The following is a 15606-nucleotide window of genomic DNA, read 5'->3' as shown; positions in this document are numbered from 1 at the left end:
TTCCATTTTTTTTTAATTCACTTCCTGTCCAAAGACCATTGCTTCTATAGTTAGATCTTTGCTGTACAAGCAGTAATAAGCAAAAGGCTTTTTAAGGAAAAAAAGTTGCAAAATGTAAAAAATTTAGATACAGTGTTCTTATTAGAAAACTATTAAAAACTTCCTTTCATTCCAAAATTAGCTACTTGAAACTTTCATTTCCTGTCATTACCTTTTTGCAAAAATCTAGTGTTTACATGCTTCAACTGTCCTCTGAGAGGGAGCAGAGTTCCTCAAAGAGAGGACCTGCTGTTCTGCCTACATTCAGCACTCATACTCATCATGGTTCTCAGGTGAGCATCAAAGTGACAAAGGACACTTAACCTAACAAGTATTTTTATGTAAAGAGCTAAGAGCTCTCTGAACCACTGTCCATAACTGTTAAAAATCACATAAGAACAAAATATTCTTCTCAAAAAATTCTCTCACTATCTGAGAGTATAACAGCCAATATACTTATAATAATATCCTCCAATGAGTCAACTTTCACATGTGCTCAGCTGCAAATCTTGCAGTCTTGCATCCAATGCAGAGCACACATTTTTCGTAATTTGAAGCGATCACAAAATTTTCCTGCACATATGTTTTGCCTCTCCTAGGAGAAGTACACAGACTGAACTACAAAAAAGATGGTAACTGAGGAAGCTAACAAACACCCCAACAGTTATAGATACCACTCCCTTAAAGACATCTGCTACTTAAAACAAAAATTAATCTTTTCTAACAGAATAATTTTTCTTCATCATGTTGCAGCCTCAGGGTTTTTTGAAACAGAACTCCTTTTTAATAAATTGCTCTGCAGACCTTAAAGGCACCAATACTCACAGTCAGGATGTATGTTCATTTTCACTCATGTTACAGTTTGTAAGTGCTCCTAGCACTGCTAAAGCAGTCAAATAAATTTACAATCAAGTTAAAGCAATATATTACTAATTATGCTTTACTATAATAAAAGTAGAGCTTTAATAAAAAAGAAATTAAATATGTTACGATATGTATTGATATTACATTAATGAAATCTGTGAATTAGGGGACACCTGAAGCCTAAAGCTTTCCAGGCAAGATTTCAAGAGTCATGATTCTTAAAAACATTATCAAAACACAAAATTAAATTATCTGGTTTTTAAGTGTAAAAATTTTTAGCCTGGATTACAAACCATGCTTTATGTATGGAAATAAATATGGTGTCTTGAAAATATGCACCAACCAGGATACTAACTGGCATTATAAAAAGGTCTTAAGCTTGTTTACATAGCTGGCTTTAGAAACAGGGCAAGTTTTTTATCAACTTTCTTCTTTTAAGTAAGTATTCAGGCTCAACATGTATACTGTTATTCATATTTTGAATGACTTAGAATAGAAAGTTAACAACATCATGATTTATGAGTGCTTGAAAACATAAAATCAAGCCTTGAGAATAGATTGTTCTAGAGAGACTGGGATTTTCAAGATACTTAAAAGTTAGAAGTGTCTAATTCCAAGCAGCATTACATCAAGACAACAAAATATGAAAAAGTTAAACCACACTTACTTTAAGACTTCTGTATAGCCCTTAGCAGCAGCTACATGAAGTGCTGTACCACCAGATTTTGCATGCCTGACATCATTTATATGGCCGCTGTTGAGCCACTGTCTTGCATCTCTTAGCATTATTCGTTCCTCTTCTTTTCGAGCTGATTCTATATCAACCCCTAAGTCAGACAGGAAGGGAGAGCACAGAAGAGAAGACATGAAATATTTTAGTTCAAATGCTTCAATTCAATTATATAGCAAATTTTGTGCAACATTTATATGCTATAGGAAAAAAACCTAAACAATCTGAATAATCTTTAGAGTTAGATACAAATATTTTTTGGAAGATGAATTCCAAGGTTATGGAAACATCCAATATTGTAAGACAGCTTGCATAAAGCCTTTTTTAACAAAAGGAGGGGCCAGGTGAAAAAAGGATTATAAATAAATAATAATAAAAATCAATTTATTAAAACTCCTCAAACTCATTCTTTTAAGAATGTCTACCATCACACTAATAACCACTGAAGTGACCTGTTAAAAAAAAAGAGAAAAAATCTATTTTAATTTTCTAAGCACCAAAAGATAAGTCTGTGTTGATGTGTCTATATACAGTAGAAAACAGCTGAAGTTGTTTTACAAACAGATCTCTATGGGAAGAGAAACACTCTTGCTTCTTAACATCGATGACAAGATGAAGCTGTATCTTTTACACTTTCTAAAGCATTTCTGGTTTGTCTCCTATCTGTGAATCACAAACCTTATATACAAATAGACACCACTTTGTATACTGCACTTCATAGCTCTACTAAAAAAACCTACCAAAAACACTGAAAACTTTTTACAGTATGTCTCACAAAAAAAAATCATACACTGATGGAAAGGAGAAACACAGTCTACCATCATAACACTTACAAGTATATGCATCAGGTTAAACAAATGGAAATAAGTTCCAGACCCTGAATGGGTAATGCAAACACATTATTTGCAAGCATTTTTGTAATTCCTACTTCAGAACATAGCAGGAAAGAGATCTTGAAAAGGACTATGCATGAGCATAATTCTATCTGTGACAGCCGAATGGTGACAATTCATAAGGAAAAGCTATTTAGAAACTGTGATCATCAAGAGCACAAATTGTATCTGGGTTGATTTCTACCAGAAAATCTGTGGCCCAACCTTCAACAAAATGTTTCCATGTGTATGATTTCTCTAATCTTACACACTGGTATGCAGGGACTTGGGAGATACTGTAAAAGTTTATGCTAAAGACAAACAAAAGATGAAATTTCACTAAGTACCATAAAGTAGTTGAAGCTAGTTAAACAGTCAGTGTTCTGAGGACTTGACTGAACTCCTAGACTCATTCAATTAATTGACCAGCAAAACCATTTTAATATTGACAATTCAGGTAAAAAATGAAAATAATAACATTTTATTTGAAACTACTGAAAACCATAATCTGGATGTTCACTCTCCAAGATGCAGGAAGACATACAAGGCTGTTTAAAGACTCAGCAGAGGAAAAAGCTGAAAAACTTTCCAACTATGACAAATATGAAGAGTGAAGACCAGGAACTCTGAATCAATAACACATTGATAGTCACATATTCTCATTCCTCAGGAAGCTGCTACATGTTGATATGTGAATTACTGCAAACTGTAACTTCATGGGCCTGAGCATCTGCTCACCTTTCAGAATAACACAGCAGTGATCAGCAGATTCTGGGACAATACTCTAAAGTAGTCATTTACACATCAGTGTTGCCTGCAAACCACTACTATGCAAATAAAAGTGTATATTTGGTCATCTCTTAGTCACATTTATGTCCATTCCCTTTTTGTATGTTTGAAGTCCACTGTGAATCCTTATCAGCATGAGTAACTTTCTTCACCAAGAATCTGAAAAAATTCCTATCAGTGTAAAACTGTTCATGTACATAGCTGTTTGTTCTGATGCACCTTTGTATAAAGGAAGCACAGAGAAAAAACTCATTCCAAATCCTGACATTGTGAGCTTCTAATGGGTCATATCTAAGCTTACTTTCCAGACAGGCCTAAAGACCTAGGTTATTATATCAAACTAACCATGCTTTTGCAGAAAAAGTAACTACTATTCAATACAAACTGCCATTAATATCACAAAGTATTGCATTTCTGAAGCCCAAACAAAATATAATGGTAGAGGAGTAATGGCTGTATCAATACATTATTTTAAAAGACAGTAACTTTCTGGTCATATTTCAACAGAACAAAGTACCAGAATCTTGCCAATCTAAATAAAACATTCCACATTAATAACTGGCGTGAAAATGGGAATTAAACTTTGTGTCACAGGAAAAAAGCTGTGCTCTGAGATAAATACAATTCCCATTATTAACTACAGAAATGGAATGTAAACAGCCTTTATTATACCTTGTATGGACCTTTCTCCTTCCTTTTCTTTTCCAGACTCTACCAAGATATCCGGGGAAAAGAAAACGCTCATCATCTGTTTCCAACCCTTTCTCCCGACGGCCCATAGATGGCAATGCGCTGCCTCTCAGCTCAGCCTCAGCCACAGCACTCACTCACACCACCAGTGCTTAACCTCTCTGGCAGCCTAACGACCTAAATCATTAATAATTTAATAATACATGCTTCCACTTTTTTTTCTGATCAACAAGTGTTACTCAACAACCCCAGACAGGTTTGAAAACAGTGTGCCGTTCAGTGAGCATTTAAAGAAAATTCAGCATAAATTTAACTGCTGAATCATTGTTTCAGGACGACTCGGCCATATAAAGGCATGTTTTATAGATACTGCGGGGAAGATCAACCCACTTTTTACTTCATGAAGTGAATGTTTATATACAAATGTAATAGTTCGCATTTTATCCACATAAACAAATCTGAGTTAAGCAGTACATCTGGAAGAGTCTTGTTACATTACCTATAATTAAGAATGAGGAACATGTGTTTCTCCTTGGAACAGGAGGAGTGACCACTCTGACACTTACTGAATAAATAGCTGCCACACTGAACCCCTGATTCACCTCACATCACCTCTCCCCACTAACTCACCTCCTGAGAATGTTTCCTATAATTCAAAATAACTGCTTAAGCAGTTAAAAATAATTTTAAGAGGACATCTGATGATCAACAGCTAAAAAAAAATCACTTCAAACCATTATGCTTAACCCCACTCAAGCCCTGAGGAAAGACAGCATTTACAACTGGCCAGGGCTGGCTAGGACTAAAGCCACATCTCTTTCAAGTCTGCTGGTTTTCACCAGTGCAAATGAAAACTTTACTGGTAAAAGACAACTTCCACAACCCTGTGTTGAAACACTGCAGAGCAGAAACACGACCTGAGAAAATAAACTATTTTTGATGAAGCTAAATGATTTTGAGGATTGCAGTGGCCCCTATATATACATGGGATTCACCAATGCAAAAGGTATTAGTCATACGGAGGAACAATAAAACAAGTCCTAGAAGAAGGGTTTTTTTATAACACATAAGATAGTTTAACCATATGGAGTGCAACCAGAACAGTTGTGCAGCACTACTTTGGAATAATTTCCCTAAAACACCTGATTTTGTTATCTGTGAAGTGTTTGTAACTGGGTCAAAAAGATCTTTATCCCTTACTTCAGCATGTAATTTACCTTCTCACATATTACAAAACTAAGCTAGCTAGGTTTTATTAAAAAATAATTAAGCCAATAATTCTCCACTGAAGATTAGGGTACAAAAATATTTTCCTAACTATCAGAGTGGTACGGGTTCAGTTACAGGATAGCTATTCCCTTAGTTTACAATTCCTGCACAGTCCATGATACCAAGTCATGCTATTTGCTCAGCAGGACACAAGAGGACACATGAAAAGGCACCTGACCCTTGATGCAATTTAGAGATGTAGCATGTGGGGATGACAGAAGAAGAAAAACAGACACTGGATAATAATACCAGAAAACCTTTCTTCTTTAATGGCACACTCCTTTACAATAGAACTTGTATAACATGAAGATTATTTTGGATCACTGACCATCTCCTCTCTAGTCAGATCAGACCTTGGATCCTGAATGCTAAAATAGGATGAGAAAACATTGCAAATCCTTCCTTTCATTAAACCTGTAATGTCACACAGAACTGAACTGTATTGTATTCAATGATTTATTTTTTGTGCATTTAGTGTCTCTAGAGGCTACCACATTTTGTCCTGTAATAAGACATCCTTAAAGAACAGCTTGATACCCGCCAAAAATTGAGCACAAGTACAAACTGATGATTAACAGAATGCTGAGTAGCTGAGTAGTCTGTTTCAACACTTCCTATACAGACGCAAGGCCTGCAAAAGCAGTAAGAAAGGAGATATAACAAGTGATTCTTCTTGGATTTCTAACAGAAACAAACATCAAATGCCATCACTTAAATCTGGTATCACAATGAACCTGACCAATCTTTCTAAGCAATCTTTTGCCACCAAACAACTCTGACTGCCCATATGTAGGAAGCCAAATTTATAGCATTGACACTGCAACACAAGAATGAAACTTCAATAAGTGTAGGAATAAACGTATGAAAGGGTTGCAAGGCAAAAATGTTATGGAAAATGCCTAGGATATTTTGTCACCCAGGCTTGTTTATTTTCAAAATAAATAGGCTGGTCTTCCACTACCCTTAACACTGACCCAGGGCTGATCATTCCACAGACCCCACAGTTAACTTGCATTATCAAAACCATGGCACTGCTTTGTTTGACATGAAGGAGTGTATCATATGGAAGAAATACGAATTATCTCACTGCTGGAGGGATTATTCAGCTACATATATAGCCAAAGATGAAACTGTCACTGTTAATGAAAATGCCTTACTGTTAATTCCACATTAAGAGAAACAATTAGGTTCCTCTTTTGGAGCTATTAACTTCTCTAGCCCCACACACACAATTATACACTTTCTAAGTGATTCTGGTAATGACTAAATAACTCTTTTTTTATATAACATTAACACACAAATTTACATAGTATCTATACTCAAGCTAAGGATGCCCTCAAAGGTGCGTAATCAAACTCTTACTGCTGAGACGACTGTCTCATGATTAAGTTAGATATGCACTGTAAGTTCACATCCATATTCATACCCTTTCTGCTCCATTCTCATCCACAATCATGAAATACTTCCTTTGATTTTATCTCTGAAGGTAAAAGCCCTTAGTTCTTACGTCTTCAAACACAAATTTAGAAGAAGGGATAATGCATGCCTTCTTCCCTACTTCCATAAAACAAGCAAAGAAACCAACTGCCATAAAAATAAAGGAGGAAGGAAAGCAGGTTGCCCGTACCAAGTGAAATTTAGTATTTTAAAACAACCTAAATTATTCCTTTATAGAAGCTAAGAGCTACAGTGTCAGAAAATGTACCTTCTTCTCAGATTTGCAAAGACAGTACCATACGTACACAGTTTACAGTAAGATTTAATTGTGAAACATGTAAAATTACTGAAATTTTTAGTGGTGTAGCAGTATGCTAATTTTGCAATTGGGCTGTTCAAAATCGTTTAATTAAACTTGCAAAAGAATAAAAATTAGTGTGTAATGTTGAATATCTGCATTATAAAAATGTATGTAAAATCCCATATAACAAAACATTTCTTTTAAAAAAACCAATAACATATAAAAGAGAGATTTTGGAAGAGTTAATTCCCCAAATAATTCCAATTTCACAAAGAGCTACTGCAGTCATTTAGTATCGCACATCACTACAGCCAAGCATTTCAAGAACAACCTTAAAAAATCCAGGCTGAGGTGCATTCCAGAAAAAACTCTCAAGCAAAGATTGACAATACTGTTAGAAAAGAGAACAACTAATTAAAAAAGAGAAATGGCACCACAGACAAAAAATACACACAGCTGTCTAATCTGATGTTTAATGTGTATTAACTGTAAAAACTGCTAACCAAATTTCTGTTAACATTACTGATTAACTGAATCAGAGCCTTTGCAAATCCACTGTCAACTTCCGTGTATCAGTAGGTGTCTCTTACTTCCCTGCAGATCATGTCTTCCAGTTTCTTTTTCCCATTTACTTTGGGTATTAAATGGATTTAAGCATATAAATTAAAACTGGGCAAAGCCTGAAACAATTACTAGTTTACTGCTAAATCATGTAAATCTGTTTTAAGAGATAGACACTTAAACACTGTACATTCTATATTGACCATCTCTCTTTAGAAAATAATTTTACTTTAACAGTCACCATTTAGCCCAAATTTTCAAAACCACACTTAGTGTCCATAAATACAACCACCAATGAAAAATTACCTTGTCTATTTACTTCGTTCTGAAGCAGCTCCTCCATTGCCTCTTCTTCAGCAATATCTAATGGAGTGTCTCCTTCACTATTTACAGCTCCTACATGTGCTCCTTGACTAATTAAATACCTGCCAATAGATAATGAAAAGAAGCCTGTAAATAATACAGCAAAGCTGATGGAAAAAGAAAAAAAAATAGCCACTAGGACATCATATGCACACATAGCATTAATAGGACCATTTATATTGGGTTTAAGTACAAATTATTTTGACTGTCTGCAACCTATGAATACCCTCTGTTTTTTCATCCTAATACCCATTAATACAAACAGCCTTCTGGTCTTCAGTTTGCCACAAGAACTCCTGATGTGTTTAATACATACCTGGAAGAACTGAAAAAAGAAAATGGCTAGACAATGACCAAAAGTGATGACAAGGTGAACAGGGATGGAACCACCAGTTCCTGTGACCTCCTCCTATTAAGCCACTTTTCCTATAACTCACAAATTCAGTTGCACATAATGTTTCTACAGTTTGCCAGAATGATGACTCCACTTCATTCTCAACTTCCAATCAGATCCAAGGATCAATTCCAACAATAAGTATCATATTATTAATTATTAATAATAAAAGTATTATATTATTTAATAGTATTAAAGCATAAGCCCATGAAGTTATTGACAAGCTACAGTTAACGAACAATTAAAATTGATCAATAGAGTCTTGCAGCTTCTGACATAGTATTTTCATTTACCTAAAATATGCAATACTTAGAGACATGATGGGAATCAAGACAAGCAAAAAGCTGCAAATACACCTCCTGCTCTGCACAGCTTAATTAATATTTTCCAGATATTTGAGAAAAAAATACCAGGATAAATTGAAGAATCAATTACCCATCATAACAGGTGTACAAAATAAAAAGTGCTTTCCTGCCTTCACTATTATAGAATGCCATATTATGCAGGAGACAACCACAAAATTAATCCAACACTAATATAAACGCTTTGAAGTACTTTATTGCTGCTTAACTTCTGCCAATTAATTATCATTCTAGATAGCTGGAAACTGTTATCTTTAATCAATAACTCAGAATCGAATACTCTCATACATCTGTATTTTCAATGTATGACTTAAATAGCACTTGTTACTAAATCTCTGTAATTACATCAAGAAGTGGTAAGAACTAGTAGATCACAAAGTGAAAACTAATTCCCAGAAACGCAACAATTATCTCCTGGCATACTGCATTATCAGTTGCTACCAGCAACTTTGGTGCTGGTATATATGTTGGTTTTATTCTGTTCTTCTTGAAAGAGTGCTGTACTCTAAGTCTGACCTCTCTCCTTCTAAAAGATTGAACTTCTGCGGGAATGAAAAATTAATACAGAGGAACAACTCTTCTCAACAATACTAGTCGCATTAACAGTGAAACAGCCCCCCAGGTCACAGACCAGGTAATTGTTATGCAGATGTTTGCTGAACAGGCAGAAACAGCAGTAGGGAAATCAACTTTTTTACGAAGTCAAAATAAAGTTGACTTACAAAAACATCTTTATTTTAAAAATCCAAGTGAATATTCACATTCTTTCAATGTTTACATTCTAATACAGACAGGAAAAAATCATTTTTACTTATTTACACATAATACCTCTAGCAGAAAATTAAACCACTTCTGTAAGGAAAATACATATCTCATTGAAGCAGTTGCATTTGGTCAACTGGGTAAATAATTTATAGATATGATAAAAGAAGGAATGCATAAAAAAGTAGAGGGAATGAATAGAAGGTTAGTATTGCATTTTAAAGAGTTATTATTGCCATAGATGGACAACTCCACAATCAATTGATCCTTTAAAGCAGACTTCAAAATGAAGCTGCTTACAGATCAAAATCAGATCAGCAATGCTAGGGGATTAGTAGGGTTGGAGAAGTAGTTATCTGATTTTCCTTTTGCAGATGCTTACAGGGCTTTGGTTTTCCTGGGTCAGCTAAGAAAGGATAGGTGAACTTGCTTGGAGTTTACAGGATTTAAAAGGATGGAAGAAACACAACGAAGATGAAAGGCAACACACTCCTTGCCAAAGAAGAGAGAACGCTCTTTTCCCAGCCTTCCTTCATCCACTCCAGCTCGGCCTCTCTGCTGATATCCCTCTCAAAAAATTTGCAGTGGTCCTCTCAAGTAAATTAAGTGAAAGGACATTATTTGCTATATACCAAGTAACTCAAATTCCAACTATTTTAAAGACATCTTTTAAACCCGATAATGAAATCTACATTAGTTCTGTTTTCCATATCATTCAGATTACCCTGTCCTGTAAAAGTGCATGTATGCATTTGTTTACTCACAGTAAAGCTACTTCCAGCCAAGCAATGACAGGGTTCACATGGTACATGAAGTCAACCTGCTACCTACAGAATCAATGGTTTTATTAGAAACTTAGTGCTACCAAGGGAAAGGAGAGCAATCATTTTCCATGTGTAGATAACTTGACTCTGCACTGCATACACAAAGAAAACAGATTGGGTAAACAAGATGAAGTGAATGATGCCCTGAGTTTGTAGGACATAACTGAGCAGAAGATGATATCAGAATAATTCTAAAAATGAGAAGCCTTTGCTGTTAACATAAGAAAATTATTTCTCGAATGAACTGTATTTCAAACTAAATGTTAATTAAAACTTACAGTATTACTTCAAATAAGGGTGTATTTGACATTTCAGTTACCTGGTACCATATACTAAAATCTTCACATGCAACAGTGTATTATTGTATGTACGTATGTATGCATATATTAAGGCTTCCATGTTTTGGGAAAAAAACCAAACTGCTTGTATTTTACCTTTTTAAAGTAGATGCTACCTTAACCTTGAAATTACATCTTTCTAAAGTAAGCAAACATAATATAACTTCATTTCCTTGACAGATATTTAATTTATACAGCAACATGTATACAGTGGAAAGGAAACTGAAGCTCTGTAATAGAGTCCAGAACCATACCTTTTGACATGTCTAGAAAAATGTGCTTTATGTAAACTTGGAAGCAGTGAAAAAGTAAAAACATATAAGATTTCCATTGTCACCTACTAAACCTTTTGGTATAGCACTTGAATTTGTATCTTTTGAAATTCACCTGTTCGAAAATGGTCAAGTTCCATGGACAATTACAGAAGAATAATTCAGAAAATCCAGTGATGATCTATATAATGTATTGGAAGCTGTTCATTCTAAATATAAAGAGATGACAAGGAAACAGTAGTTTGATTCATACCATGCTCTTATTGAGTTAAAGCTTTCAAGTGTTAAAACTGAAGCTAAAGGTACCACTTTTAGACTCTTGTGGTCTAAATATAGAGCACTGTAAGTATCCCAGGAATACTAGAGAGATAAAAGCAGCAAAAGAAAAGAAAATAATTCCTGATACTTTTGTCTTGATATTTCCATGACAAGGATTATGCAATCTGGGTAAGACTGGAAAAACAAGTTTGCTTTTCAGTATCATTGCTTTATGAAGGCAAATATACTTCTAAATTATTTTTTTTTCTTTTAGGAGTCACAGCTGTACATTCCTCAACAGCTAATGAAAACTGACATTTTCTACTTTGAAAAAAACAAGCAAACATTTATTTTTCTAGAATTATTATGAAACCCAGATACCTTCCTACCCTTTCATGAAAAATACATTTTTATACCACAAATAAAGGGCTGGAATCTCAGTATATCTGAGACAATAAAAATCAACCCTCTGAGATTAGTCTACAAAAGCCGAACAGTCCACACCAAAAACAATCCCAGGAATTAGAAAAAAAAAAATAAAAAAAAAAAATTAACTGTCAACATGGCCTATATCCTGAATTAAAAAAAAATCCTAAACCAATAAAAAACCCTTACAACTGAATTTTGTGTGTGTGTACATCTGTTAACAAATTGCATATATAGACAAAAAGAGAGGAAAACACCTCTCTCTGAAGACACTTTGTATACAAAGTTGAGTCATATCTCTGAATTTAGAACTTAAGAATCTGGAAGATGCTCCAACTTGGATAACAGCAAACACTGCAGACAGCACTTTCATATTATTTATCTCAGCACCAGAAAGAGGGGCACATGTTTACATTCGAACCTTGGCCCAGTTCCAGTATCTGGAAACAAGTTTGCAAAGTCATTACAGATATAATTAACTTGAAGTACTGGCTGAACCTGAAGGTCACCAGAAGGGTGGCAAGCAGAGGGAAGGGCACAGAAGTAGCCACTGAATTGATTCAGTTCATTACAAACTGCTTACTGAGCTCACTGGAGACTAACTAGTGCAAACAAGTGGTTACATCAGACTGCTCAGGAGCCTGGACAGCAGTTCCTGACTCCTAAAACCAGATGAGAGGGACCTGCCTAAAAAAATGTTACATATACATTTTACATAAACATGCTCAGTGTGTCCTTCCTGAGAAACGTGGCCTAAACGCTAGTGGGGGCCCCAACTAACAGCACAACTGGTCTGCCAAGAACTTTTAACTAATTAGCTAACATTTCAGATTTCAGCTAAACCCAGCTGGTTTTAAAAAAATCCATCCATGGTGGAGTTCAAATCAATTCCATGAGTATCTTAACTGAATAATAATAGGGAGCCCGAGACTGAAAAAGTATCACTGTATTCATGCAGCTGTGTAAACCCTCTCTTGAAGAAACAAACAAGGAAAAAATTAAAAACTCACATTTTTGGAACATGCATTTTAACTTTGTAAAAATAAAAAGTCTTTCAGAACTGTTTCACTGTCTGTTTTTTAAAAATATAAACTATGAATGCACTTTCAAAAGTACATCTTTGTAAAACATTCATATTAATGATAAAATACATTTATAATAACTCTGGCCAAACAATTAGACCTTCAAGCAACATTTAATAAATAAAAAATATAAAATTTTAACATTGCTATTTCCAATTTTTTTTACAGTTGACATACACTGAAACTGTAAAATCTGATCCTTCTCTGACTTTCTATTGCTTTAAATGTCTGGGAATATTAAAATACTTTTTAACTGCAAAACAGTTCTGCTCTGATTTTCTAACAACATTGTTATCAACTCAGACAAGGTATAAATGTTACCGCAAGTTTACTTGTCATTTCCAAATGTAGTGTTATGTTGGTCTGGTTTTATCAGTTTGGGGTTATTTTTGGAATTTAACTTTCAGCAAAAATAACACTTAAAGGCCAGGTAAGCAAAGGTATACATACCTGTATGGACAACATATTGAGAGACAGGATTATAGCTTCTATGTGATCCTTGAATTATAAGGATACACTTCTCAAAATAAGATACCGAAGAAAGGCCTGGTCTTTTTATTTTCCTTGAATGTCTTAAAATAGTACAAACATGAAGCAAATCCAGCAGTATTAGAGCAACATTATGCTGAATTCTTTTGTGGTACACAGAATAAATATGCCCTCTGTCAGTGAGCAGGTCCCACGGAAAACATCCAGCTGGCTGAACAGGTACGAACAGCCAGAGCACAGCCACCCCTCAATCACCCCTGCATGCACCCTCGCCATGTTACACTGACTTCTTAACGTGTAATTCAAACTCCAGATACGTAACGATGAAAAGCCACAACTCCATGGTTTTGGAAAGCTATGCTGTAATTCCTACAAGCGCTTGGTGAGAGCGTTAGAATGTGTGCAGTGTGGGGCAGGCAATGGCAGGGCCCGGCAGGCGCAGAGGAGCCCTCACACAGCCCCTGCTCGGCACGGGGGGACTCTCCTCATCCCCCGGAGAGACCAACAAGTCACTTTCCCCAACTCCTCTCCACAGCTGAGTACTGCTGCACTTTCCCCTTCTGCATCTGTGATTTATAAAAAGAAAATGAAGGTTCCAAATTCAGCATTGGAACCAAAATGGTTGCAATTCAAGTGGGCCTAGAATCCTTTCTCCTGTACGATTTTAAGACCAAAGGAGAACAAATCAAATGACTTGAAAAAGTCAAACTCATAGAGATGTCTTATTCAGTCACTCTGCAAAATGCCATCCCACACTGTCAGTCCCTGCTGTGCCTCAACATTCTGCCTCTGAACATTTAAAATTGAACAGAGACTGGCACGAGAAAGACAGGCTTCTGTGATGGCATTTAAATCAAATCATGAAAAAACTCAGGCACTTTTAAGGTTATGCTACTTTGCAAAATCCAGAAGACTTTCACTCACATTTTCCTCTTGAAAAAAGAATACTGCAGCACTTTCTAAAAAGGAATGCTCCCCCTATGAGCAGTATCATCAGCCAGTAGCTGTACAAAACCAAGTTAAATCAGACCAATTAGGGTTATTTGGCATAACTAGACAATTATTTATCCTGAAATACACGAGTGATGACTTTAAGACAGCTAATAGCAACAAGAGACCTGAGATAAATTCATGATTTCCTCTTGCAGAACACAAAACGCAAGAATTTCTGATAGCTAGAGATGCTTAAAGAAAGAATAACAAAAAATAGTTGAGAAACATATGACCAAAAGATTTTAAGCAAATAGGAGACATTTATTTTCAATTTCCATCAGGATAATCCAGACTGAAGCATGTATCTTTTTTCCTAAATAATTTCTAAATAAGCAACACATCTTTGCTTCAAAATGGTCAAATACTCCCAAAAGCTATCAAAGCAGTAAAACAACAAAAAAAAAATCTTCCTATGTAAAAAGCACTTTCTATCACTTCTAAATATTGTATCTATATAAAAATTGTATCTATATGATTATGAAGCCAACGTTCCATAACATACCAACACACCACTGAATTTTGCACGAAGCTGGCTGTTCCCAGCCTCCACTGCAACTTGTATGCCCAAGGAAGCACACTAAGTAGAATCCCATCTGTCTTGCTTCTTGGTATGCAGGAGCATAAAAGAAACGGTGTAGATAACAGTATCTGGTTAGTTTTAGTCCTCTTGTGTTCCAAGAAACCTCTGAAAGAAGCCAGTTCTAGAAATATTTGTACGTAGGTGGTCAGTTCAACTCAATTGTGCAAAGATGGAACAGGATAAATTCCTACGTGCAGCATCTGAAAAGCAACCAAGCCTTCATAGTTTGCCTTATCCATATAAAGGGAAAGAGATTTGAGAGGTGGCAAAGTTTAAGTGAAAATAAACAGTGAGTGAAGAAAGTAAAGTAGAAAACACGAGGAAAGCCATAGAGGGAAACATACGGCCTATTTAAAAAGAAAAACAAACCGAAAACCAACCAACCACAAATAAACCCCCAAACAAACCAGCACCCAAGAAAAAACAGAAGTGGAGCCTGGCATTGTCAGGAGGAATACAGGACAAAAATTGTGAGTATGAAAAATGTCTCATTGCAGCTGCAGAGGTCATACTGTAACTCCAGCTGACAACACTATGCTTGGAATACTTTCCTGTAGCAAGTCTCCAAGCATTTGTGGTGATTTACAGAACCGTCATCAAGGTGGTCAACTGGGATTGAGTTACAGTGGTTGAGAAGAACAGGTAACAGCAGCCTGGAGGCAGAAGAGGGGGAAGAAGGAAGACCATGCTGCTTTCCACCTCAGCTAACAAGAGGTGATCTCACCAGCAGCTCACCATTCCTCCTTCCTTATGCCAAAAGCAGCATTGCTATATTTGGATATGGTAGCATCAACATAATGATTTTATCTGTAGATTTCTCTTTCAGCAGAAGTTATGAGTATGGACTTAACAGGTTTCTTTTTCTCCAACAGCCACAAGCTTGCATTTATATCAGAAAAAATTAAACCAAG

At 35.6% G+C, this 15606-nt stretch overlaps 1 protein-coding gene across 2 annotated transcripts in view; it reads right to left on the bottom strand.

Moving 5' to 3' along the window:
- Positions 1-15606, bottom strand: part of PPP1R12A (protein phosphatase 1 regulatory subunit 12A) — a 113794-nt gene that overhangs the window by 44557 nt on the left and 53631 nt on the right. For both annotated transcript variants that reach the window (XM_063396416.1, XM_063396415.1), the window contains exons 3-4: positions 7859-7977; positions 1571-1730 (exon numbers count right to left, since the gene is read on the bottom strand). In XM_063396416.1, the coding sequence (XP_063252486.1) occupies positions 1571-1730; positions 7859-7977 (279 nt within the window). The remainder of the gene's footprint in view (positions 1-1570; positions 1731-7858; positions 7978-15606) is intronic.

This window comes from Prinia subflava, chromosome 4 (assembly GCF_021018805.1).
Source record: "Prinia subflava isolate CZ2003 ecotype Zambia chromosome 4, Cam_Psub_1.2, whole genome shotgun sequence".
Lineage (NCBI taxonomy): Eukaryota > Metazoa > Chordata > Aves > Passeriformes > Cisticolidae > Prinia > Prinia subflava.
The sequence above is the reverse complement of the archived record's forward strand: the minus strand, read 5'-3'. Positions and strand labels throughout refer to the sequence as shown.